Below are 27,019 nucleotides of genomic sequence, written 5' to 3' on the forward strand. Positions count from 1 at the left end.
ATAATATAGTCCCACTGCATCCGCACATACACTTTCTATACATATACTTTCCTACCCACACAACAAATGGGTTGAGTTAAGTTATTTTTTTTGGAAGTGGAACCCCCCGCATGGGGGCGGAACCCACTATGCCCGCACATAGACTTTCTATGCTTTTAAGCGTTAAAATAAAAAGATACTTATAATAACCCATTAGTTTAACAGTTTTAAAATATTTTTAAAAATGGTTTTCAAAAAAGTTTTAAACATTTTTTTAAATATTATTGCTTGCTGATTAGAATACTTAATGTTAATATACTTAGTATAGTTATTATTTAATTAATTATATCTTGTAATATTAGTACATATAATATACATGTATAATATGGCTCTTGCACACTGTACGCGATGAGCGATATTCATAGGAAAGAAAGAGAAATATCTTCTGTCCGAGAAAACAGCAAATCTCCCGGGAGTAATGTTCCCATGAGCATAGGGATATCGCATTTTCACTTTGCTCATAGCCAATCGCGCGTATTTTTTCATGTGAGATAAAACTACGAAAGGTGAGGAAAATCGACAAAGATACACAATCGATGCCCTGGGGGTCTGTTGCGGTTTTCAGATTGGGTGAAAATGACGAAAGTAAACAACTCACCCAATTACGATTGATCTCACCTTGTGAAAATACGAAAATGTACGCGTGAGCTATCTTGACACAAAATTTCACGTGGAAAAGTGAAATCAAGCAGCAATTAACAATTATAAAGTAAAATTATAAAGTAAAAAATATGGCTTAAGACAAGCACCTAGGCAATGGAATGCAAACGAATTCTTACAGAAGTTTGGGTTAGTTGCATCACAAAACGACGCATGTGTCTATGTCGCACCTACGGAAACCTTGTATCTAGCGCTGTATGTAGACGACGGATTGGTTCCTCAAACAATCAAGAAATTTCTTGACGAAATGAAGAAGAAATTTGAAAAAGAGTGGAAAGAAAGACAGACAGAAAAAAACGCTTTACTTAAATTTAAAAGAAACAAAAGAAAAAAAGAGTGAAAAAGAGAGGGAGAAAGAAAAAAAACGCTTTACTTAAATTTAAAAAGAACGAAAGAAAAAAAAGAGGGAGAGAGAGGGAGAGAGAGAAAAATATAATAATGGTAATTATCGATAGGTAATAATATTGTGTAATAATACTTATAGATTAATACCATTATTATATTTTTTTCTTTCTGTCTCTCTTTCTCTTATTATTAACTATTCTTTATCTCTTCCCTAATTGTATTTTAATCATAAAATTTTGATTTTGATTACAGAAACCAACAAGATCCCCCCGAAGGGAGCAAACCAAAGAAGAGGTACGTGTATATATATTTAAAATATTGTTTATATATTTAAAATAAATATTGATCCATCATTTTGTTTCAGAATAAAGAAAATGTAAATGTCTTTGTTTGTGACACGTGCCAACAAATTTTCACAAGAAAAGACAATTTAAAAAGGCACGTGTTGTACACTGCAACGCAGAGAAGAAAGTAAGTAAAAAAACATTATTTTAAAGAAATGCTTTTTTTAAATTTTAATAATATTAATTATTGTTTTTAATTTTCTGTTGCAGTAATAAACAATGAGAGTGGAAACATTTTATATCGACAATATTTTTTCTTCAAGATGGATATATCGCGAAGTGCGAGTAATGTTGAGTACGGCATGTAGTATATACTTTAATAATGTTAGCTCGTTGTTATTATAAATACATGAGATCTCAGTAAATACAAAGCAACAGTAATGTAACATCAATGTTACAATTTCCCACTCAACAATATAAATGTTATGTACAAAGCATGTTATACTACAATTATATGGATGTTACATTACTGTTGCTTTGTGTTTACTGGGATTATATTAAAGTTGATCATTCAATATGTAATTCTTCATTATGTAATTTTTTTTTTGATACTGAATTCTATGCTTTTTACATTATGAATTATACACAGGTTTATCATGTAGCATATATAATCGTGTATAATTATACAGGGTGTTCGGCAACAGGTGGGACAAAATTTAAGGAATGATTCTACACGATAAAATAAGACAAAAATCAAGAATAACAAAATTGCAATAGAAGCTTTGGCCCGTATTCTGAGCTCACATTTATCGCTAAATGTGCCTCTAAATGTGCCTTAGATGACGCGCTAAATGTGGCGGTATTCTAAGCGCACATTTAACAGCGCATTTAGAGGCGGACCGCCATGTTTAGCCTAAAAGTGCAACCTTATGTTGAAAATCCTATTCTGAGCCACATTTATAGCACATTTATGCCATATCGATAGATGCGCCGCTAAATGTGGTCGGAGGCACATTTTAGCAAGATAAAAGCGCTCTGTGCGTAACAGTTACGGTACGATTGGCAAGTTTAATTGATTTTATCAACGTTATATGATTGATTTTGTTAATAAAATGGATATATCGAGTTTCTTACAATTAATAGAGATTTTACACAACAATAATTATGATATTTGGGCACTTTAAAAATTTTCTTTATCTTAACAATGCATCAGTGTGTAAAGCGAAGTATATAAATTGCGAAAAGTTAATACAATAGTACTAAACTAAAAAAGTACATACAAAAGTACAAAATAAATACAAAAATATATACAAACGTACGAAAGTACATAATCATGGATGTATTTTGGAAGATATTGATCATGCGATTGAAGTTCGGGAAATAAATGCAGTACGTGAACGTGAGTCGCGAGTGTTTCGAAATAGAATAGATGCTTTTGAAATTTACAATAAAGTTGTAAATTTATCTTATGGCGCGTAATTGACCGCGCGACGACCAATCACAGTGCCGCCATAAACGAGCAATTCGCATGATGTATGACATGATAGTCAAAATGTAGCTCTAAGCTAAAGGCGCTATAAATGTGCGGTGAGAATATGACGGATTTTAGTCGTATTACCAGAACATTTATCAGCGCCTCTAAAAGTGATCTATAAATGTGCCACTAAATGTAAGCTCAGAATACGGGCCTTTGTTTTTTAGTTATAAATATTTAAAAGTTCGTGTAAAAGGTATCTAAAGCTCGGTAATTCGCTGCATATTTTTGCGTCACAGAGTATTTTGAAAAAGATTCAGTTGATGTAGTCTACGCACGCCAAAAATTTTACGGTTTACCATGCTTTGGGCACCTTTTACGCAAATTTTCAAATATTTATAACTAAAAGACGAAGCCTCTATCGCAATTTTGTTATTCTTGATTTTTGTCTTATTTTATCATGTAGAATCACTCCTTAAATTTTGTCCCACCTGTTGCCGAACACCCTGTATAATATTTATATGACAAATAAAATGTTAGTTATATTAATTGGTAACTGTCGCACAAATTATCTCACAAAAGTAAAGTATTATAGAAAATCTAGGTTCTTTTATGTTATTAATATTACAAATTATTTATTTTAAATGTACTCTTTAGATATGAAAGCGTTGAATTTAATAACATCTGTTTCGTTTACACATACACATCTAGCAGTTCTGGAAAAAGCATCTGCAAATTCAATATGATTTTTAAATAGTAGTTTTTTTTCGAAAAGTGCTTTTTTATTTATAGAATTATATTAACTAAAGTTTATCGTATATATGGAATATTGTTTTCAGTACGTTTTTCAAGAAAAATCTTTATCGAATTTTATCAAATATTAAAAAATATGAAATATTATTAAATTTATAAAAAAATGAGTTAAAGATATTGAAAAAAACATTATAAAAATAATTGTTAGCAATACATTATGCACAGACAGTCTCGAGAAGAAATGAATATAATATGGTCATATTTGTACATGTAAATATACATAATTAAATAAAAGAATGAAAAGATATGTAATTTTATATGATAATATTAGTATGTATAACAATATTCGAAATTTGACACAATATGATCTTATATGATCATATCTTTATACAGAATGTCTTGAATTTGTCAAAACTTCAGGAGCATGTGAGGGATCGAAAACTAAGACACAAATCCTTTAGAGGTTTGCTCGTTTTTGCTTCGTTTAGAAGGAAATCGAAAAAAACTATGTTGGTATGTTCAAAGATGTTAGAATATGTACGTTAGAATATATACGTGGTATATTATGGCAAGTGTAATTAATTTACTTGTAGATTTATGATGAATAATTGACTAATTTATAAGAGAAATGGAGGAATGTAAATGATACATAAATAAAATAAGCAAGGTATAATAATTTCATACCTTATCCCGTATATATTTAGAATTCTCTAATTTTACTTCAGGAAGATTTTAATTCATTTACTTAATTCCATGCTCTACAACTTTTCATGATAAAGCAAAAAAAATATGTTACGGCGAGATATCAAATTTGTAATTCGCGGGAATAAAACAGAAAATAAAGCGAATAGCGAGAGGCCATCGAGGAAACAAAAATGTATATAAACACGCGTAAGTTCGTGTCACTCGCACTTGGCTCCCGGTAGTGTAAAAAGGTCAGCTCTTGTGTTTATAATAAATTATTTATTAACAGAAGATTACGGAGCGTTTAGAATCTGGAGAAACCTTACAAAATCGTAAAAAAATGTTTTCATCAAAAAATATAAAACAATAAAATTACTAGATTTAGCGGAAAATATTATGAAACAAAAACGAGCAAATTTCTAAAGGATTTTTTGTCTTATCAGTTTATTGATCTTCTATATGCTCCCGTTTTGACAATTTTAATTTCAGGACACCTTGTATAATCATATTTGTCTAAATCTGTTTATATATAAAAACAGATCTAGCCTAATATGATTATATAAAGATAAGGTTATATCACGCCAAATTTCGGATATTATTATATATTATTATAGTCAGGTTATATTGCATCAAAATTCAGATTTAATTATATATGATCACATAAGTTCATTTTTTCGAGATCTTAAAATAAAAAATTCACAAGTAGAAATACACAATAAAACATTCTTTGTTTAGTTTCAAGTGTTTTCTTAATTTTCGTTGGTTATTTCAATTTTAACATAAATTAACTTTAAAATGCTAATTTATGTTAAATTTGAATTACCAACATAATTAATATTGAGACTTAAAAGAACCATATAGTTAAAAAGTTGGATTTGATCGGGTCTTTATTAACTGGATTGAAGGAAGGTCAAATACTGATCCTTTTAAGGCATTGGTAAAAGAAATATTATATATTTAGAGATGGATTCCTTTTTTTCATTTAAAATATAAAATGCAAAGTTTGCAAAACATAAAAATTAAAGAGAGAGAAAATTAAAAAGTTTCTAAAAGATACACAATTAATTTTCACAGTTATACGATACTTAATTTATATGAGGCAATTTTATTATTTTAAGTTAAACATTTTTATATGAAGAAAAAAATATTGATTTACCTACTAAGCTTAAACTGATATACAATGTCAGACTGAGCGGGCGTCTTATCCAAAATATGCTTATAAGAACTTTGATATTTATAACTATCAAAATAAAACAGAAGAGAATAAGTAGTAGTGTTCCATACAGATATAGATCGTTAACATTGTCGATTTGATTCAATGCATTCGCGCTCCGCGCTGATTCATTAATTATCATCATGTTCGTGGAGTCTATCAGCATGCTCATAGATTCCATCTCCTCGGACAACGAATGATCAACTACAGCAGTGTCAGAGGTTGAAAAGTTTAACACGCTATATGTGTGGTGTTTCGCAAAAGTTTCTTCGAACTGCATAATAATATTACCATCATCATCATATTTGTTGTTATTAATATTATATTCATCTTCCCAATAATGAATATTCATAAATCGTTTATTTCGAATAACATACTTCATGAAGTTGTGAGCATCTAAAAATTCAATAGCAACTTGTTATATTTTGCGCGTATTTAAGCTCTGTTTGAAAAAAAATATAATTACGTTATTAATAAGAAAATATTCAATAAAAATTTGTTAAAAGTAGATTAGAACGTAAGCAATAAGTACCTATCAAAATTATTGTAAGGATTAGGAAATATTTTTTAATGTTATAGTTATTGGAATTATTTAGAATTATATATGTTTTATCCTAAAAATATACTTTAAATTTGAAGTTTTATTTTTTAAAGTAAAAAAGTAATATTAAATTTTTATTAATATTTTTTAATTATTATATAATTTCATTAAATTAAAAAAGCTTGCGGAAATAAATATAAATTAGATTAATTCAGACAATATCAAAATTAATTATACATATACATAAACGCATTTAACTTTAAAATATCAATTATAATAAATCTATATTTATTATATCTATTTAATGTTTTTATTAATTATAATAAATTTATAATTGATAAAAAAATAAATAGATACATATGTTTTAACAAATATTATAATATTTAAATGAAAAGAGTTTTCAGTAATCTTTGTCTTCAATATTATTATAGGATTTTTGCTAACATAATACATTTCAAGAATATATATTATATTATTATGCATACATTTCTTAATTCTTATTCTAGGTTAAATATAAATAACATATTTATTTCTTGGAATGTAAGCGAGAATCTTAGAAGATGTATTAAGTTTTGTTAAGTCTCTTACTTCCTATTTTTTAATTCCTTCGACTTTAAGGCTAGTTCTACATAGAGTCGGAAGTAGTAAGTCGTAAGCGAATCGACCAATCATAGTTGAATTTAGAAAAGAATAATCGAATATTCTTCTTTAAATTCAATTGATTGGTCGATTCGCTTACGACTTCCAACTCTATGTAAAACCAGCCTAAGAGATCTTTTGTCTATCAGTGACCAACTCAGTTCTGGAAAGTTGTTAGGTTACAAAGTGGGAAATGCGACGATACATTTTAAATTTTTTAGGTTTTTTATTTTACATTCCCTTTTCCACAAAAGAAATGAAAAATGTCGAAAAATCAATCATATCATTCATATTCAGTGATCCGTATACGGAGGAATTGAAACGTGCATTAAATTTTACAAGGGAGATGTCATAACTCTCCGGAACTAATTTGATTCTTCTTAAAATATGTTAAACATAAAAATCTAAGAGACACGTATTTTTTACGTGCGCAATCTCATGTTTAAGAGATAAAACACCCCTTTGAAAAAAAATGGTATTTTCTTTTGGGGTCAAATATCGTCGAAATATAAAGATGGAAAAAAATTGTTAAATCAAAATTTAACGGCTTCAAGAATATTTTAATTTGGTAAAAAAAATAAAATTTTGAAAAAAATTTTGGGTGGTGGTTTTTTTGAAAAAATTAAAAAAATTTTTTTTCATAACTTTAAAGTATTCTTCAAACCGTTAAACTTTTGTTTAACAATTTTTTTCTACTTCTTATAGTTTTGATGATATTCGACCCTAAAGGAAAATATTTTTTTTTTTTTTCGAAGGGGTGTTTTACCTCTTAAACATGAGATTGCGCACGTATAAAAAAATACGTGTCTCTTAGATTTTTGCGTTTAATAACATATTTTAAGGAGAATCAAATCCGGACAGTTGTGATATGTCCCTAGTTAGTCTCAAAATCAGTATTAGTAGTGAGACCGACGTGTCAAAAATTTTTTATTCTCGGATATTCAAATAACTGCTTTAGGAAGGGATTATAATTTATGAGAAAATCTTTATCCAAGCGTGAGAATAAATTTGAGGAATGAGCCTAATCTATAAAGAGTTAAGTACGTTATTCTCTCGAGAGCTGACGAAACCTCAAAAGTTTGCGTATCGACTATATTAAATTTTCGTGCGGTACTTTGTAATTTTTGCAAACACAAAATTATTTTGGTCATTGTTAAAGTTCTAATTCTTTTTCAAAGTTATTGATATTTTAGAAAGCATTTTTTAAAAGCTCAAATTATCATCGTGAGAAATCAAGAAAAAAGTTATTATTTTACTCTAATTTAAATATTTTGAATATAATACAAAATGATTCTTTAAAAGATATAATCTTTTCTCTTTTTATAGATAATATACAAATTCTTAATATATTAATTATAAAGAAGGAATTATAATTATTATTTCATATTATTATATTATTTTAAGTGTATATGTCGTAGGATCTTTAAATCAAATTATATACAGCACGTTTAATTAATTATTATCGTGTTATAAATATTCGTAGAAATAATTGCAAATTTCCACATATTAAAATTTATTTTGAAGTATTACGAATAAATTAAATACGAATTAGTTAAGTAAATAATTATATTGTTATATGTATATATATACATATATACGATGCAGGAAATATTTTATTATTTCTCTGCTCTTTTGTTCATTATCAGTTCACATTGGCTGCGAATTAATTATAACATAAATCTCATACGTATCTGTCATACAAAAAATTACTCGTATTTATTATTAATTTTACGGATATCTTTCATAAATAATTTTTGATTTATCAGCATACTAGCTATATAAAATATTTTATGCAAGGTTCATTATTTTATAATAGCAGATTCTGTAGTCCCCTTCATGTTGGAATTAATATTTTCTTTCCTCATAATATCTAAATAATTGTCAATTAAAAGAAACGAGATTTTAAATCAAATTACAAGAAAAATTAACATTTTTAATTGATTTCAAGTGTTCAATAAAAGTTTAATTTAATTTTAATGATAAAAAATGTATAGTATTATGTATATAATGATTAATAAATTATAATATCAGATTACTTTTTTTGGTATTTTTGGAAAATTGACTCAAAATAAGAAGAATCTGAGATAAGATATGAAATACTTCATCGATATATAAATATAAATTTTTATTTATATTTATAAAAATAACTTCTTTATTTTATGAAAAAAATAAATTTTTTTAATTTAATGCGTTTTTTTTTCTTTTAATGAAAAGGTTTAATAAGAAATTTATACAACATTATGATTTACGAAACATTTATGCTTTTCGACCTGTTTCTAACCACAATATTTTTTTTACGTAATCTAGTTATAAAAAACGAATGATGGAAAATGAAACAAATCTTGTGCAAATTGAAAGTAATAAATAATCTCTTGAAAAAAAAGAGATAAAGAGGAATGTTTTGAAAAAAAAATAGTAAATTTTAGAGTAAAAATAATAATGTCGTTAGTTTAATATATATGAAACACCTAATAATATCATAAAAGGAAAACTCCAGCCGTTAATAAATTATTGCGCATTCAAAAAGAATATCAATTTTCTGCGACTTGAATTTTCCCACGGTGAAACAAATATTAATAAAAAACGACCAACAGCCATAAATATTTCAGGTTGAATTAAATTAGGGAACAAAGATTTTGTTTTTCTCAGATAATCTGTGGTATATATTCACTCTGTGTTTGTATTGTATATTGCGCACTATATCAAGATTAACGTAAGATCAGTTTATATTTCCTTTATTTTGAACTTGGAACATATGGAAACAAATTCTAGATTTCTCACTCTTTTTTTTTATTTTACAGATTATTAACGTATTGTTTTTAATCAACGTGAATTTGTTTTTTTTTTAATTCAAATAGAAACCAATAATTTTTCAGTGTTTAGAAAATAATTATAAATCCAATTTCACGTAAAAAAATATAACTTACTAATAATATATTTTTATAATACTTCGAATATTATTTATTAGAAGAACTATATTTTTTGTTTTACAAATGTTTATTTTATAAATTTTAATAAAACTGAACAAATAAATTTAATTAATCTCGTGTGTGTATTATATTTTGAAATTGAGTAATACTTTTTAGAAATATTTACTAGATTGTTTAAACGTGTGATCGATCTCTTTTGTATTTTATTGACAAATTTTATTGTGTATAATAATAATATAAACATTTTGATATCAATAAATAAAATATAATATTCGGTTAGAAATATCGGATATTTTGGAAGCGGTAAAATTACGATATGTGATAGATTAATTATATATTTATAATTATAATATTATTATAATATATATATAGGTAATAAATACTTCATGAAGTTGTGAGCATCTAAAAATTCAATAGCAACTTGTTATATTTTGCGCGTATTTAAGCTCTGTTTGAGAAAAATTTTACATTTTCAAGACCAAATGGCGCGCGCGTAGCGCGCGCAATGTTGTGTTCTAGTATAGTAAAAGAAATACACCGCTATGTATTTCCTTATATTTTTCACCGTCCATCTAATAGAGTTCTATTTTCGCAAAAGATAAATAGGTATCAATTACGTACATACACGGTGGTTTCTATAGTAACACAGAATATATATGGCATGAGACTTGGCTCAATCGGTTCTCACTAAAACTGGCACTTTAAGATTTAAACCTGATGAAAAACAAACATTGTCTTGTACACCAACGTATATTCCGCGCTCGTAGGCTCCATGTTTGACTTGGCAGTAGGTATTAAATCACGTAAAATAATGAAGATCAGCGTATTCAGATATTCTGTGCGCTGCAATTTTTGTATCGCTTTATACAGCGATAACAATTGCTTTCTGTTACGATATCTTATGTTGTACGCTCGGGAAAAATCTGAACCGTTAAATCAAAACAAAATATATTTGAGCGAAATTAAAAATTAAGTATTCAAAAAATCGATGTATGTATATATAAAGTATAAATTTACTTTCAAAATGTTCTATACAGGAGACATTCCATATACCGTTCGACACCCAGCCTCTTGCCAAAGAAAAATTATAAAATGATGTTTTCGAAGGTTTTACAACATTTTTGATGTTATATTGCTTTAAAGAAGCTGCTAATCGATCGAGAGTACTCTTCATATCATTCAGTTGAGTTGAGTTTAAAAATTCATTAAAAATTTTATTAAATATGGATATTGATTCAGCTGCTGTTTTAAGCAAATGATGCTCTTGTGGTAAACAATCTTGAGTGACTGAATTCTGTGTGACGTAAAAATAAAAAATCATAAATATAAAAATGATTTTATATAGTTTTAAAAATACATATTTTCTCCTGCACTAATTTTCTCTTTTACTTATCATCGAATTCTTTTAGAAAAGCATCAAGTGATTTCCCGTATCTATCGTCTTTAATATAGTTTGAGTCATTAGTTTCAGTCTTTAAAAATGCATGATAAGATCTCGATACTTTAACAATGTCATTCGGTACATTAAAATATCGCAGTGCTTCTACTACGTCTATCGTTGCAATCCTATATATACTTTCATGAAATATAAGGTATCGTTAAGCCCAAACAAGGAAAGCAATGTAAGGAAATTATAGGAAGAGAAAGAAAGTTCCTATATTTAAAAAAATAAAACATTAAATATGAATAATAATATATAATAATAATAATATATAATATATATAATAATAATAATATAATATTACGCGGAAAAACTAAGGGGCCCGTTATGCGCATCTAGTACTACACTTAATACACGTGCGGTAACAACCGACATCTTGGAGCGCGTTCGGGGAGACACTATTAGAAATAAAAAATTTTATTCCAAGATTTAGACGGTTATTAATAATAACTTAAATAACTTTAAATAATCTCACCTTACAAAGGGTTACTTTAAATAATAAGTATTATTAAAAGTAACCCTTTGTAAGGTGAGATTATTTAAAGTTATTTAAGTTATTATTAATAACCGTCTAAATCTTGGAATAAAATTTTTTATTCCAAGATTATTAATATATTACATATCTGAGATAAGTTTATATAATATTTATAATAATTTCATAATATCTTTGTTATACTAAAGGAATTAAAGATTCTGGTTGAATACACAGCCATTTCGTCTGCGTTCGAATTTCACTGTCAGTACTAAAAAGTTTATATCTTTCCAATCTTTGAAAAAATCAATAATTGTTTTTTTCGATTTTGTTTCAGAGTGCCACCATAATATTAACCATAACGAGGTAGCCATATATTTTTGCGATTTTGAGTAGTGCCGCACTAGCAGCTTGCAGCCATTCAGGAGTGATTTCGTGAAGCTACCTCGAATTAATTAGGCCTCGAAGACTTGTGAGTAAGAAAATATATAATTATCCTTTTTTTATCAGATATGTTTATGAATATTCTCCAAGAATATTTTATATCTTTACTTTTTTTACACTTTTTCTTTTTTACTTTTTAATTTTGGTATATACAGGGTATCTAACAAAGAGATGCTTTAAACTGCGAAATACGAAATTGAATGAGCTATAGTTCATTCAATAGGGGGAATCGAGGGTATAAAAAGCCTAAGAGGGTTTGAATGCATGGGCCTTAGTTTCTGAAAAATTTACACGCAAAGTTGAGAATTCTACCAGCTCCGCGTTAAGTACCTTTGATAGCTTCAACAAAGCGTGAAGCACAGTGGCTGAGTAGCCTAAGACGCGCTCCTAATTTTGTCACCCGCGGCGAGTGAATGTCGCGGAGTTCAAAACTACGACGCAGTGTTAACAATTTTTTTTTATTAATTTTGTTATTCTTTTTAAATACTAATAATTTTATATATATTTATGTATGTGTGTGTGTATCATATTCTTTATATATTTATTTCAATTATATATATATCTATATATTTATATAAAAATTAACCAGAATTTTGATATATTTTTTTTATATGTATTTATTTTTATTTATTATACAATTCGGACATCGTTGTACAATTTTTGGATGAAAATTAACATAGAAACATTGAAACATAAAGTCGACACGCACAGTAATGTTATAGTGGGGATTCTAAGCCATGGGGCGCTGAGGGGGGTGCGGGGACGGGGGTATCTGAGAGGCGCGAGGGGTCTGTTAGGGAAAGGGGGGTAGGGGGGGGAAGGGTCCTACACACGTTCGAAAGTAGTTTATCTTTGCAGTTGATTTTATAGCCGGAGTATTTTAGAAGTCATAAAAGTGTTTTTTTTTCTAGTTTTATGATCATTTTATGACCATTAGAATATTATGGAAAAAGAGATTTTAAGCGCCGACGTTCGGCAGCTTTGTACCCTTGCGGAAAATCTCCCATAAAACTGGAGCAAAATATCTTCCATAATTTTTAGGGAAAAAACTGCAACTGCAAGGTGTTTACCTTTGTGATTGATTTATAGCCGGGGGACATTTTAGAAACCATAAAAGTGTTTTTTTTCTTTTTCTCTAATTTTTATGATCATTTTATGACCATTAGAATATTATGGAAAGAGATTTTAAGCGCCGACGTTCGGCAGCTTTGTACCCTTGCGGAAAATCTCCCATAAAACTGGAGCAAAATATCTTCCATAATTTTTAGGGAAAGAACTGCAACTGCAAGGTGTTTATCTTTGTGATTGATTTATAGCCGGGGGACATTTTAGAAACCATAAAAGTGTTTTTTTTCTTTTTTTCTAATTTTTTATGATCATTTTATGACCATTAGAATATTATGGAAAAAGAGATTTTAAGCGCTGACGTTCGGCAGCTTTGTACCCTCGCGGAAAATCTCCCATAAAACTGGAGCGAAACATCTTCCATAATTTTAAGGAAAGAATGCAACGCATCAGCGCCATTATGGAAAAAAAAGATTTTAATCGCCGGCGTTCGGCAGCTTTGCACCCTCGCGGAAAATCTCCCATAAAACTGGAGCGAAACATCTTCCATAATTTTTAAGGAAAGAATGCAACGCACCAGCGCCAACATTCGGCTGCTCGAATTTGAGAATCTGTCTCCGCGTTAAAACGTATTCAACAGTCGTCGAGTGTCTTTCGATTTAGTGCTAAAATGAATATAGAAGATGCGCCAAGTAATAGCATGTAGTGTGTGTCGTTTTTGTGCGCAGCAATAAACTTTTGTAGACATTTGCTAGGACTAAGTGCTGTGAAAAATGGTGACCGAAAAACTATTAAATCCGGTGGTGGAGTTTCAACGAAATCGCGAATTTGACATAAAAAATTCCTCAACAGTGATCTTTAAACTACAAAGTTATATATGGACGAATGAAAACAACAGACTAAGGGGAAAGCCTTGCGAGAATTGCTCTTTACCAGGCGGAAATCGGCAAGCATGTCCTGAGCAGTTACAAGAAATCCATCGGGAAATCCGTCAACATATCGATAACATGTTGTATCTACAACATGTCATCGACAATGATCCAGATTCTGATACTGATTCTGATCAGTAATTGTAAGTAATTCTTGATGTGTAAGATTCTTTTTCAAATTATGAAAATATTAATAAATTTTTTTTTTCTGTTATGCAGGAGCCCTGCCTGGACGCCACTACCACCGCCCGGTCATCCCCTCCAGTGCCTCGCAGCAGCAGTCGTCGTCGTGCCGTACCCCTCGACCATCGGCGTGCAATCTTTTATATATTTTTTTTATATTTTTTTCTTTTTATTTTTAAATTCACACACACACACCCACACACACACACACACACACACACACACACACACACACAGATTTTGTAAATAAACACACTTTTTTAAATAAAAAAGAAATTATGTTAAACACATATAATTGCTTGCTTGCGCTTCCTTCATCTATCCCATCCTTCTTCCTTCATATACTAGATATAATTAGATATAATAACTTAATATTTAATATAAAAAAAAATATAAAAAGAAAAAAAAGAAAAAAATAATAAAAAGAAAAAAATTATAAAAAGAAAAAAGAAAAAAGAAAAAAAAATTTCTGTTTGCGTTCTCGCTTTCCTTCGCCTCGCGCTATCTCTTTCTTTCCTAACACTTACTCTCTCGCTCTACTTCACCTCGCGCTATCTCTTTCTTTCCTAGCACTTACTCTCTCGCTCTCCTTCGCCTCGCGCTATCTCTTTCTTTCCTAGCGTTTACTCTCTCGCTCTTCTTCGCCTCGCGCTATCTCTTTCTTTCCTAGCGCTTACTCTCTCGCGGTCCCAGCATGACGTCATTCCCCGCAACGACCTACATATGAGAACTGGGACTGTTTACGGGTGGGAGGAAGCACGGATGGGAAATGCGTGCGAGTAAATTATATCATGATTTAAATTTAAAAAAACTTTATTCTTCTCTTTTATATATATATTTTTTTTTTTTATTACATATTGTGACTAAAAACTAAAGCTACCAGTTCGCAATCGACGAGTTGATGTTTATTGAAGGCGTCGCTGGCGCATATTACATTTGACACTTTTTTATTATCTGTTATAGTGGACGCGATATTGGAGAATTGTGTAAACTTAGTATCGACTGTCTCGGTGATTCTAACCAATCGATCAAAGGTTACATCGATGCATTGATCGAGATTAAACATACGGTGTAACGTCGGTTCAATCATCATCATGCGTACGTTTAAAGATTCGAGACTTATAAGTTTAGTATCGTTAATCGTATGAACTCGCACTGTTAGCGGTCCAACGCTTATAAAATTATAGGTATCTTTAGAGTCCTTTCGCAGTAAATCGTGAATATTGCGACGTTGCTCGTAGAGTCCCTTCCACGTTTCGAGAGATAATACCAGTTCCTTTCCTTGATGATCTCCTATGACAATTTCCACGTAACTCGGTGTACCCACGTTGATACCAATTTCAAGGAATTTGAATTCCGTGGTTGTCAATGCGTATCGTCTACTTAGTATACGAATCGCACGACGCTTCAACGAAATGCTGTAGAAAAATAAAATTAAAAAATTAGTTTAAAAACAATTTGTGAAAAAATAGAAAGAAGTTAAACAAAAACTTACTTGTCACATTTGTTCTCAAACGATGGAGTTTCATAACGATTCGGTACGTAATTATTCACGCTTCTGCTGGGGCCGCCACTGCTTCTTTCGACGTAGTACATATTTCCAGATTTCAAAAGTGGACCACTTTCACGAACGGTTAACGCAACACTGACCGTATGAAGAATCAAATATACGTGACATCCCGTTTTTCAAAGTAGTGGGAGATTAGTGGTAAATGTGGTGGGAGATTCTAGAATACTTTAGTGCTCTGAAATTTTTAGAAGGGAGAGAGACGATACTCGGATAAAAAGAATTCTTAAATGACTCGTGAGGGAGGGAGGAAGGGAGGGAATGAGGAGGGGGAATAAGAAATAAAACATATTAGTGTTTAAATATTTTATTTTTCCAAATCTTGCAATTCTTTCTGGCGTTGCGACCACCAGTTAAATATTTTGAATACATTTTGTAATGCGCAATTCTTAACATATTTTTCACATCGTATAGTATTTTTAACATCTAGATTATTTAGAGATTCGATATCGTCGTAATCAGCATCCAAGGTCTCAATGATTAAATTTTCTCTCGCATCGTCGCCGAGCATATTAGCAAGCCATTTTCGTTTCTGGCATCCTTTAACGTATACGATACACTGCATTTTATCATCTTCTTCTTCAACTACAGCTGTTGTAATCAATCGTTTCGCCATGCTGTACGCAACGATTCCATCCTCCCATTGTAGTCCATGATGATTCGCCATCAACCATGAAGCTTGACACTTTTCGGATTTTGTAAGGAGATGCCATGGTATAGGACTCCGAAAAATGTAATGTGCGAGAACAGTTCTTCTTCTCAGCACCGCCACCTCCTTTGCGATGAATTTATTCGAAACGACAAATCCTTGCAGATCGACAAACGTTGGTACAGACATGATGAGATCTCTTTTCGTCAGTTAAGAAGAATGACAACCATCTCGTAACACTCGGATTTATATCCAGCTTTCCCTCTCTCTAAATTATTGTCGCAAACACTTAGGTAATTTTGCGCAACGTTGGTCAACGGGTTGTACTGGATTACGCGATCATGTATGATGAGACAGTATGCAGTCGTATTATTAGCCACATTCTCCTTACACTCAAATTCCAATCGCACATTCACGGTTGCACTCTTGACCGATTCGTTTTGTCGAGAACAATCGATGATCACAAACGGACCGTACTGTAGAAACAGTGAGACAGTGAGACTCGGTTCGAGGTACTCGTATCCGTAATAGTTTTTGCAGAAACGCGCGTACGTGTCGTACAGAATCGACCATCTGTTTTTATCGAAATCCAGATTCATGTCATCGTACGGATAACATTCCGAGTTCAGATAGAGTTTCACGTTTGTTAATTTACAGTCGTCGAATTTACTCGCATCCTCGGACATAACATTCTTCCGGCCTGTCTGCAGAGCAAAGGTATCGTGGTTTCTCCAGTTGAGTCGTGGTCTTAATGGCCCACGAATGTTTGGTTGTACGCTGCAACAGCGGAAACTCGTACAGATCCCACGAGCGAAAACCCATGCTGAGGTAGCGTCCGCTTTCCAGAGCGCGCAGCATAGACAACTTTTTAATTTCACTCAACAACACATGTGGCATTCGCCATTGTATCTTAGATATGTTGATCACAGGCTCCAGCGTCGAAGCTCCAAGCAGACAATTGTTGTCATTGCGCGATCGTATTAAGATCAATTCGTGACGAGCGTTAATTACTATGCGTCTGTAATCCTCGCAAAATCCCAATAACATGTAGAGCGGTACGCAAAAATTAAAGTGTCCATCCACAATAGTTGGCTCACTCCAGCCAGCATTTCTCATAATCACGCTTCTATCGGATGATATTGTTACATAGTTTTTGAGCATACTTGTTATTCCCACGTTTCTATTTCGATCAATCTCCACACCATCGAGTTCATATCGAATCTCGTCAAACATGAATGCAACGCAATTATTTTGCAGTACCACATTGAATCCTCCAGCTGGCTTTTTTATCTTTAATTCTCCCTCGATGTATAAGAAACTCTCGTACGGCAATGTATACAGATCCTGTTGTTGTATGGGTATTCTTATCTCATCACTGTGTCCGAACGTTGTGTTGGCGAATGGGTTATAGGAGTGAGTCTCAATCTTGACGATGCGATCGTCAAAGATTGGCTCATCCGCGATGTCGAGAATGTCAGTCATCGTTTAAATGTTTCGCACCACGAATCCCAAAGATTGTAAAAACGCAACGTTTGATGCGTTCAATTTCTTTTTCTTAGTGCCGGATGATTGGATATTAGCAAATGTCGATGTTGTTGTCGCTGACGTCGTAAAGATTGTATTGTCTCTCACGTCTTTCGATCCGTTCAACACGAGCATCACACGCTAATTTTACCGCCGTCGTACATGCAATCTAATGGTGATCTCTTCTCCTCGAAAATCGAGTAATCGTCCTTCCTGGTCGACAACGCGTAACGTTAAATCCGTAATGCACCGCACGATGATCGGTAGGTAAATGATGTGCGCCGGTGTTTCCGATATCTTATATCTTGGTGGTACCCTCGGTGAAAATTCGTGTATCGTATGAACGAGTTTGCCGTTGTTGTACGCACCTGCGGTCACATTACATTCGACGCGGATAATGTTCACGTTGATAATGTTAATCGGCACGTCCGACTCGTACCATTTTCGCGGCTGCAGTATACGGTTCGAGAATCCTAGCAGCGATCCAATATTGTTAGGCTTGCTAAAATTTAATCTGTAGGCGCATTTGATTTCGCTCCTCATCGTATTGTAATTAGCGCGGAGCACTATAGGCCATTCTCCAGCCTCAAAGTTATCGTCGTCGTCAGTGTGTTTTTTATCACCATCACGAACTGTGTGTTGCGAACGTTTTTGTAAAATTGTATGTTTCAAAAATTCATGTATCGCTTGCAGCTCGTACGATCCCTCGGGAATCGTAATTTCCGCATCGTCTTTGCCAAAGTAAAATTTATTATTCGAAGAATTCACGTTCGATATCGTGTGATAACTTTCAAAATCCGCTAGACCAAGCTCATATTCACCGTCGCTTAAATCTACGTTGGGAAAGTAGTTTGCCGCGAGAACGCTGCTCTTTCCAGTCAGCGTGAATGTCATAAACATGTTGGCCAAACTGTTTAACGAATACTAAGTTAAATAGCGCAATGTATGTCTTTAAATTCGCGTGCATCGACCGTTCGGAGAAACTGCAAGCACAATTGTCCACAGATGCTTTGATTATAAGTTTGATAGGATGTGTGATTATATTCTATTTTTGTCACATTTAAATATCGCACCAATTCATTCGGCGGTCGAAGATTGCCAAAACTGTCAAAATATATAGCACAATTCCCCCTCTTTGCATACGCTACCCAGTGAGTACCCGAGCCTTTAGCGTTATCCAAATTTATGATCCCGCTCTCGTTTCGATATATACCACCGATCGGTAATGAGTTACGCATAAAAACACCTCTAAAATATGGAATGTGCATACGTTTTGCTAGTTGCAGCAATTGTACGTTGGTAGTTACGCCCTCTGGCATTTTTAGCGTCTCTTTGACGTTTTTTTTTTTTCTTCTTCTTTCTCATTGAGACTCCTCGTCCGTATTTGTATGATGCGAGATACAATCCGCGACCTTCCATGGCACGATTGTGACGTAGCATTTCTTGAAACTGACGTTGTGTAGCTTTTCCATCGTTCATCATCTTTGCTACACCAGCCGCTCCACCAATCAGAGATCCGAGAGCGCCCAACAATGGTAGAATCGGTAATACACCCCCGCGTTTCGCTACCAGAAGTATTCGTTTTTTCACCATCTTTTTCTTCGTTTTCGTCTTTAGACCCATACCGAACTTCGTTTTGGTTTTCATCGCTGTCCAGACAGCTGTGGCTGCGGCTCTCTCACCGAGAGACGAATCTTTCGCAGTGATGCGAGTTTGCGCCTTTTTGGCGAGTATCCTATCCGCCGCGTGTCTTTCGGCAAGATCGTTACTCCGAAAGTACGCTATATCGTGTTCACGACACGCTGCGTCCAATGGGTTGATACCTCGATCACCTCTAGCCAATCGTTTTTCTAGCCGCGTGCCCGGACCGCAAAATTGGTATCCAGGAATATGTAATTCGATAGGAAGCGCGTTTATTGCACGATTTAATAGACCTCTGCTTATTTGCGTTGACATTCACGACAATCTTTTATCATTGGCGCTGGACCGTCAATGTGCGTTTGTTGCCACGGTTGATTGTAATGTTCGAAACAGCGACGATAGGTCTGAACCTCCGAATCCGCCTTTATGTATTCCGGAAGTTTGTCCCACACGTAGTGGACGTGATTGCCACACATTCGCAATAAAACTGCTTTAGATACAAACTGTAGCTGTTCGGCACTCAAATCGAGAATATCGTAAGAACTTGATAGCAGGACAAACATTTTTTCGTTACTGAACACTTTGTAGTTCCACGCAGCTATAAATAGACAGGCGTGCGATCCGAATCGGAAGTGGGAAAATGAAATTCGTGCGACAACCTTTCGCGATACGCGTGACAAATTACGACGTCAGATTACGCTCGATGGGTGACAATGCGGAGATGCGTAGACACGGTACGATGCTGCCGAATACTATACGCGCAATCGTTTGCGGCCCCTCGAATTGCGGTAAAACTAACGTGTTGATTAGTTTGATAGAAAGCCCGCACGGCGTCCGCTTTGAAAATGTGTACATGTATTCAAAGTTACTGCAACAGCCAAAATATCAATATTTGGAGAATTTGTTAACGTCGATCGATGAAATCGGCTATTTTACATTCTCCAATAACAGTGACGTCATTCCACCGAGCGAAGCACGTCCAAACTCGATTTTCGTTTTCGATGACGTGGCATGCGACAAACAAAATACGATAAGAGAATATTTCTCAATGGGACGCCACTCGAACGTCGACTGCTTCTATCTCTGCCAGACATACGCGAGAATACCGAAACATCTTTTACGCGACAATGCGAACCTGCTAATCTTGTTTAAACAGGATGGCACCAACTTGAAACACGTGTACAACGATCACGTGAATACCGACATGTCATACGAGGATTTCAGTAAGTTATGTCGTACTTGTTGGCAGCAAAAGTATGGATTTCTCGTGATAGACAAGGATAGCTTGCTTACAAACGGGCGATACAGAAACGGATTTAACGTGTTTGCGATACCACAAAATGATTAGTCGTTGCCTACATTCTGTCGTGAGGGGTGAAACGCGAGCGTTCAACACTCTCTATCAATATGGCTGGGAGCTAATAATATTCGCGAGCGTGAAAAGATGGCGAAGGAGATTGCGAAAACGAGCGAATCGATCCGCAAGAAACATCGCGCTTTGAAGACCGGTAACATCGATGACGATATCGCGGTCAAGACCCATTTTAAACCTATTATCGAGCCGCTGCAAAAGATTGTCGACAACTCGTTCGCGGTGAAAAATAAGTCGGAGAGTAGCGCAAAGATTAAAATCAAGCGATACAAGGAGGATGAGAAGGAAGAGGCTAAAGATGAGGAGGTAGAGAAAGAGAAAGAGGAAGATGCGACACCGAAAAAAAGGAAACGATCGGACGTTTTACTGTATGAACCGTCGATAGCCTCTACGCCGTTAACCGCACCAACAAGCGTAAACGAAGATGTTTTCGAAACCTCGGGCAACATGCTCGAATCATCGTTTATTCGAAACAAGTTACAAATGAAATATCAGAAAAAATGCCTATCAACAAATTTGGATTATTCGATCCAAGAAATGATGCAACCGGCACAAACGGTTCTTGGGATAGATTGGTAAAAAGTTATGTGCACGAAAACGCTTTGTGTCGCGTCGTTACAGACTTCGATGCAAGGTCACGTAAGATTCGCCGTGTAGCGCAACCAGAGGCTGACACCGATGCCGTCAAGAAACTGTACGTGGAGTCCTGCGTTAAAAGATTAATGAATCAACAGAAAGAATCAGACGAGAAGCTGATTTCGCTTGAGAAGGACGTGCGAGCAATACAGATTGTGCTAAACGAACTTCAACGCCCGGCTAACGCTAACTCAGAAACAGCTATCAACCTAAATGAGCATCAGTGAACGGGTTAGGAGCGGCTATCAAACGGTTATCGAACAGCTACGAAGGATTATAGAACGGCTGCGAACAATTATCGAACAGCTACGAAGAATTATCGAACTGCTATCTAAACTACAATGAGTGGCAGTGGCAGTGGCAGTGAACGACCTAGCAGCAGCTGCAACAGCTTCGAACGAGGCTATCAGCATCTCAAGCAGGGCTGCGAACGAGGCTACGAACACGTTCTTAACGGCTACACTCAAGGTTACAAACAACTCAAGAACTCCTACGATCGGTCAAAAGACGTCTGTGAACGAGGCTACGAACGGGTCAAAAGCGGCTACGAACGAGTCAAAAACGACTGTGAAAAAGGCTGCGAACGGGTCAAGAACGATTTTCGAATGGGTGAAGGACGGCGGTGAACAGGTCAAGAACAGGTTAAGAACAGGTCAGAACAGGTCAAGAACAGGTCAAGAACGGCTATTAAAGGCGATAAACGAAAATGAGTGAAAAAAATGCGAACAACAAACGGACATCGAGAAAAACTGACAAAGCAAAGAATCAACATAGTTTGGAGAGACGACAGTTGGTGAACGAACTGCATGCGCCAGCGAGAAAAAATTTTCCCCGAAGACACGTCATAGTGCGGATCATACGATGATCTGTGGCAAGCCGACATCGTCGAGATGCGTCCGTATTCTCGTTTCAATAAAGGTTACCACTACATACTCACCGTCATCGATGTGTTGAGCAAGTATGCATGGGCTGCACCACTCAAGAGTAAAGGTGGAAGGGAGACGGCTGATGCAATCGCCAAAATAATTCGAGATAGCAAGAGATGCCCGAAAAACATACAAACTGATAACGGAAAGGAATTTTACAATACCGATGTGCAACGGCTTATACAGAAACATAACATTAATCACTATTCCACATATTCGGTATTGCTCGTCTGTCGTCGAGCGATTCAATCGCACGCTGAAGAACGACATGTGGAAGATGTTTACGCTGAACGGAACTTACAAGTGGATCGACGCGCTATCTTGACTTGTTGCAGAATATAACGCGCGAAAACGTCGCACTATCAATATGAGACCTATCGATGTTACTCCCACGATCGCTGATAGACTTGTAAATACAGTATATAACAGTATAAAAATTGCTGCTCCTGCAAAGTTTAAAGTAGGTGACCTGGTACGCGTTAGCAAATACAAAAAACTTTTCGAAAAGGGTTACACACCAAATTGGACAACCGAGGTGTTTAAGATTGTTAAAGTGCAACATACTAATCCCGTAACATATCTACTCGAGGATTATCGCAAAAAATCTATCGCTGGAGCATTTTACGAGCACAAGTTGCATCGCGCGAATTATCCAGATGTGTATCTCGTGGAGAAAGTACTGCGCAGGAGGGGTGACGAGGTTTACGTGAAATGGTTGGGATTTGATAGCTCGCACAATTCTTGGGTACATAAGGATCATGTAATTTAATTTTATAAGAAATACAATGTATTCAATATAAAAATATATGAAATATTTGAAATATACAAAATCTTTATTAATACATCCTTTCTAATAGTCATTACAATATATAAAATATGAAATATACATACAAGAAAAAATCACACACACATTATATTTTATAAAGATATCTTATAATGTCCCCACGGTAACGTATCAATAGTTGTAGGTACGATATACCGCTTGTCGTCGTACGGACTTAGAGCAATTTTTGTTTCGCGAATGGTGTATACCTTGTGTAATTTTGATCTTATACACGATTGACTACGCGTTATTTCAATCTCTTCGTTCAAACACCGCGTGTAATCGTCAAACGTTATCGTTCTCGCAACAACGTTACTCTTGACGCCTTTTACCTTTTTCGTATCCTTCTTATCATCCACGCGCAACGCATACATTTTTGCTCTAAGCCCGACAAATTCAGTCATTATGGTACCGTTGTTTTCATCCTTCATTAGACCCGGTACCTTTTTATTCACGAGCGGTATACCGTACGCATTGTCTATCGCATAGTCGCTCGTATCAAATCTGCTGATGTCGCGTTTCATATTCTCGTACACATCGTCGCACTCAATGTGATATATAAGACTATCCGTATCAGTGTACATGACTTTGCATCTCTCCCGATACATTGGTACCATATAATCGTGATGAAATTCGTACAAACATGTCTTGGATATATCGAGAATACACATACCTACGTAAATTGGTTTGTAGAATTTCACCTCGAGTTTACGTAATTCTACAGCGATTAGATTTTCCGAAAAAATGCTTCTGCTATGAAAATTTGGTTTTGCAATCAATGTCTCTGCGCCGTACCTTCCGTCCCATTTTGTTAAAAGTTTAACATCTACGCGATTGCGCACATTTTCCATCGTTTTGCCAAACACTGCATTATTCATTAGTTTGTACAAATTTTTTTCAAAATCATTTTTTGCCAGTGTTCTAAATTTTGTGTTGAGTTCTATATAAGTACGGAGCCACGGAGATTGAGTGAATTGTAATATACGATGAATTTTTGTAATACGAAGACCGTGACGTGAACATTGCTGCAGGTTGCGGTAGTGTATCACGTAACGCTTCTTATCGTATACGGTTGCGAGAAGCTTGCCCTCGCGCTTGCCGGGTGGTTTGTCGTGTGTCGGACAAAACGGTAGGTCAGTGTGCGAATCGTGAAGATGCTGCGGATACTCGAGATCGACTTCGAGGATGTAGCCTGTAGACGAATCGAGCGCGATCGATGATACATCAAAATTGGAAACATTATCGACCCACTGAAAATCGGCGTAGGACAATGGTTGACACATTGCCCATCCGTATAAATTATTAATATCGAAATACATTAAGTACGTTGATGGTTTTGATAAGTCATACGACTGCATGTACTTGTTATTAGCACGCGCGTACCTGTTGGAACATTGACTCAGACCACCGCGTATACCTCGTTCGATAAACATAACCATGTCAATGTCTGTGAGTAATTCAAATATAATTTTCGTATACTTTAACATGGCGTCCCACGTGTAACCGGGAAGAGTATAGTAATACGCGGGGTCGAGCCCATAACTCTTGATACAACTCTCTCGGAAATTTTCAAAAATGTCTGCTAATAACAAAACATCGATTTTTAAATACAGATCGCTATATTCGCCTAGCGTTCGAATGGAGAATCGCTTCCACACAATCTCAGCGTGCGCGTAATCGCTCTCAGATACTGTGTTACCTGTCAAGGAACTGTAAAGTGATTCTCGTGATGGTAAACACGCATCTTGCAATTTATCTACGCAGTCAATGTACTCGTACGGGAAGACACCTTTTCTTGTTAATAAATTGAAATCTTCGGCGGATAAATTTTTATATTCCGATTGTAAAATTTTGAGTTTATCCTTGCTCAGAAAAGACGCCAATTTGTCGAGACTTGTTGTGAGAAATTTATATGAATCTATGAAACGTAATTTAATGTGATTTCCCGATTTGTCTTTCATACCCTTAACATATTTTGTAAATGAAATATATTTTTCTTTTGTTATCGGAAGTAAATCGATTCCCCCTTCGAACGCTGTGGCTATTTCCTCGATTATAAAGTGAGAATCATAACCGGATAAATTGTGAAATACTATTAGAATGCAAAAAGATTCTTTCTAATTTAGATTGCAATTTGAATGCGCGGGACCTCTGTACCGCCCGGTCAAATGACAATGATCGCGTACGCGCGTATCATCTTCTACGAATGGTTTCTCACATATATGACACTGAGTCGCACTTCGAAATTCTTTCCATTCATTTTGCGTTAAATTTACCATGGGGACATTGGTTGTTAAAATATTTTCTACATGTTGCGCCAAATTTTTAAGTTCGTCGGTGAACCATGCAACGCAATTGGCTTCGCGACGAGAATGATACGCGGATAATGAATTATCGTACGAGCAATGTACATAATAAGCCATACTAAATACTTGGTGATGTTGATAAAAATTTTCTTCTTCTTTTTTCACCAAACGCACTCCAGGTCGGCGTACACGACGAAAGGTAGTCGCTCCTTCCTGTTGTAGTTGGTGAATGCGAGCCACTTATCCTTATCGCTCGGTAATCGGATAGCGCAGTCGTTCATCTTTCCACAGTCTACTGTATGTGATTGCAATTTCTCGACCGAGTGAAAATAGTGCATGCATCTGTAAAATAAAAGTTAAAATTCTTATATCCTTGTTTTAAATATTTTTAGACAGTTTTATTAAATATACATACCGATCGCAGATATATTTTTTAGTTTTGTGTTTGCTGAGTTGCATACTAACAAGTCTAGATAGATTCTTGATCCATGCAAAATGTCCGATATCTTGCGAATCTTGCACGTAGAGCAAGTTGATGTGCTTGTCTCTCTTTTGCTCCGTAAGGTGAATAGGGACAATGTTTTCGTTTTCAAAACTGTACACGTTGATTGAAATGTCATTATAAATTTCAAATTTTTTAATTTGATTAAGAGTGATTGGAAACTCAATACCTTGGAGATTTAGTACTGTTGTATAATGCGGGTACGATGATTGTCGGTGTGTGCATCTTTCAGCTGGATACAGAGCAGCCACTACCGCCCACGCAAAACATGCATTGTCTTTAGATTGCACGTTAACCACTGCTCGTTTCATTATTATCTTTCGCGATAATTGCACGTAACATCCGGCGCGCATAGGATTATATTTATTTATATTTACAGTCAAATTTAGTATATGCGATAATGCCCATCCGCTATCGCGTTCCTGAAATTCTTCGAGCGATGCAAGGATTGGCTCGACGACTCGCCGCTCATACCACTCACGTAAATCGGATGTATGTAAGAGTTCACAGTTTCTCGTATTGATTGATTTATTGGCATGCTTATCGCCCGCCACAAACTCGCCGTTAAACACTGTATTCACTTTCACACTGTTATGTTTTTGCATAACGTCTCGCACGTGCTCGAGCACAATGTCACTCGCATCTTCCAAAAATTGACGAGGTTCGATGTGATTATAATTTATAACCGCACCAGTCAAGATGCGGCTCTCAAATGCCGTATCAATCTCTCGCCATATGAGTCTCTCCGAGTTATTTTCACTACTATAATCACCACCACTGGGTATAAACTGTCTCTGCAATCGAGTTTTTGCACCGAGTCGCGCAATTCTTGTCACCAAAGATTGTCTATTTCCGATTGAGAGTCGCGGACGCTTGACATGGCTGCGTTCTTCAAGCTCTTCGATAAACTCCTCGCAATGCTGCAGCCATCCAAAATATTCACCCAATGTGGTGACTTGGTGGGAACGCTCCAACAA

The 27,019-nt window shown here is 34.6% G+C and overlaps 1 protein-coding gene and 1 long non-coding RNA gene across 4 annotated transcripts in view; one reads left to right on the plus strand and one right to left on the minus strand.

Annotated features, from left to right (window-relative positions):
- Positions 1 to 1,043: 1,043 nt before the first annotated feature.
- LOC140670250 (uncharacterized) overlaps positions 1,044 to 27,019 on the plus strand; it is a 31,188-nt gene continuing 5,212 nt past the window's right edge. Inside the window, exons 1-5 of one of the 2 annotated variants that reach the window (XR_012047513.1) lie at positions 1,044 to 1,140; positions 1,297 to 1,338; positions 1,409 to 1,515; positions 1,599 to 1,683; positions 11,813 to 11,947. This is a non-coding gene — a long non-coding RNA (uncharacterized lncRNA). Of the gene's footprint in view, positions 1,141 to 1,296; positions 1,339 to 1,408; positions 1,516 to 1,598; positions 1,684 to 1,977; positions 2,273 to 11,812; positions 11,948 to 27,019 lie in introns of those variants that run through there. The other variant, XR_012047514.1, reaches the window with a different exon arrangement.
- Positions 23,318 to 26,798, minus strand: LOC140670559 (uncharacterized). Of its 2 annotated transcripts, none has more exons than XM_072901219.1 (2): positions 26,212 to 26,798; positions 23,318 to 26,135 (listed from the first exon to the last, which is right to left on the minus strand). In XM_072901219.1, the coding sequence occupies exon 2, from the start codon at positions 25,193 to 25,195 to the stop codon at positions 23,330 to 23,332; it is 1,866 nt and encodes a 621-aa protein (XP_072757320.1). In that variant the 5' UTR covers positions 25,196 to 26,135; positions 26,212 to 26,798; the 3' UTR covers positions 23,318 to 23,329. The 2 variants fall into 2 exon arrangements, with proteins under 2 accessions (XP_072757320.1, XP_072757319.1); XM_072901218.1 differs by having other exon boundaries at positions 23,318 to 25,882; positions 25,956 to 26,798.

The sequence above is a fragment of the Anoplolepis gracilipes genome, chromosome 10 (assembly GCF_047496725.1).
Source record: "Anoplolepis gracilipes chromosome 10, ASM4749672v1, whole genome shotgun sequence".
NCBI lineage: Eukaryota > Metazoa > Arthropoda > Insecta > Hymenoptera > Formicidae > Anoplolepis > Anoplolepis gracilipes.

Bases quoted from the DNA above. Each gene is read 5' to 3' on its own strand.
- LOC140670559 (XM_072901219.1), bottom strand. From the start codon at position 25,195: ATGAAAGACAAATCGGGAAATCACATTAAATTACGTTTCATAGATTCA.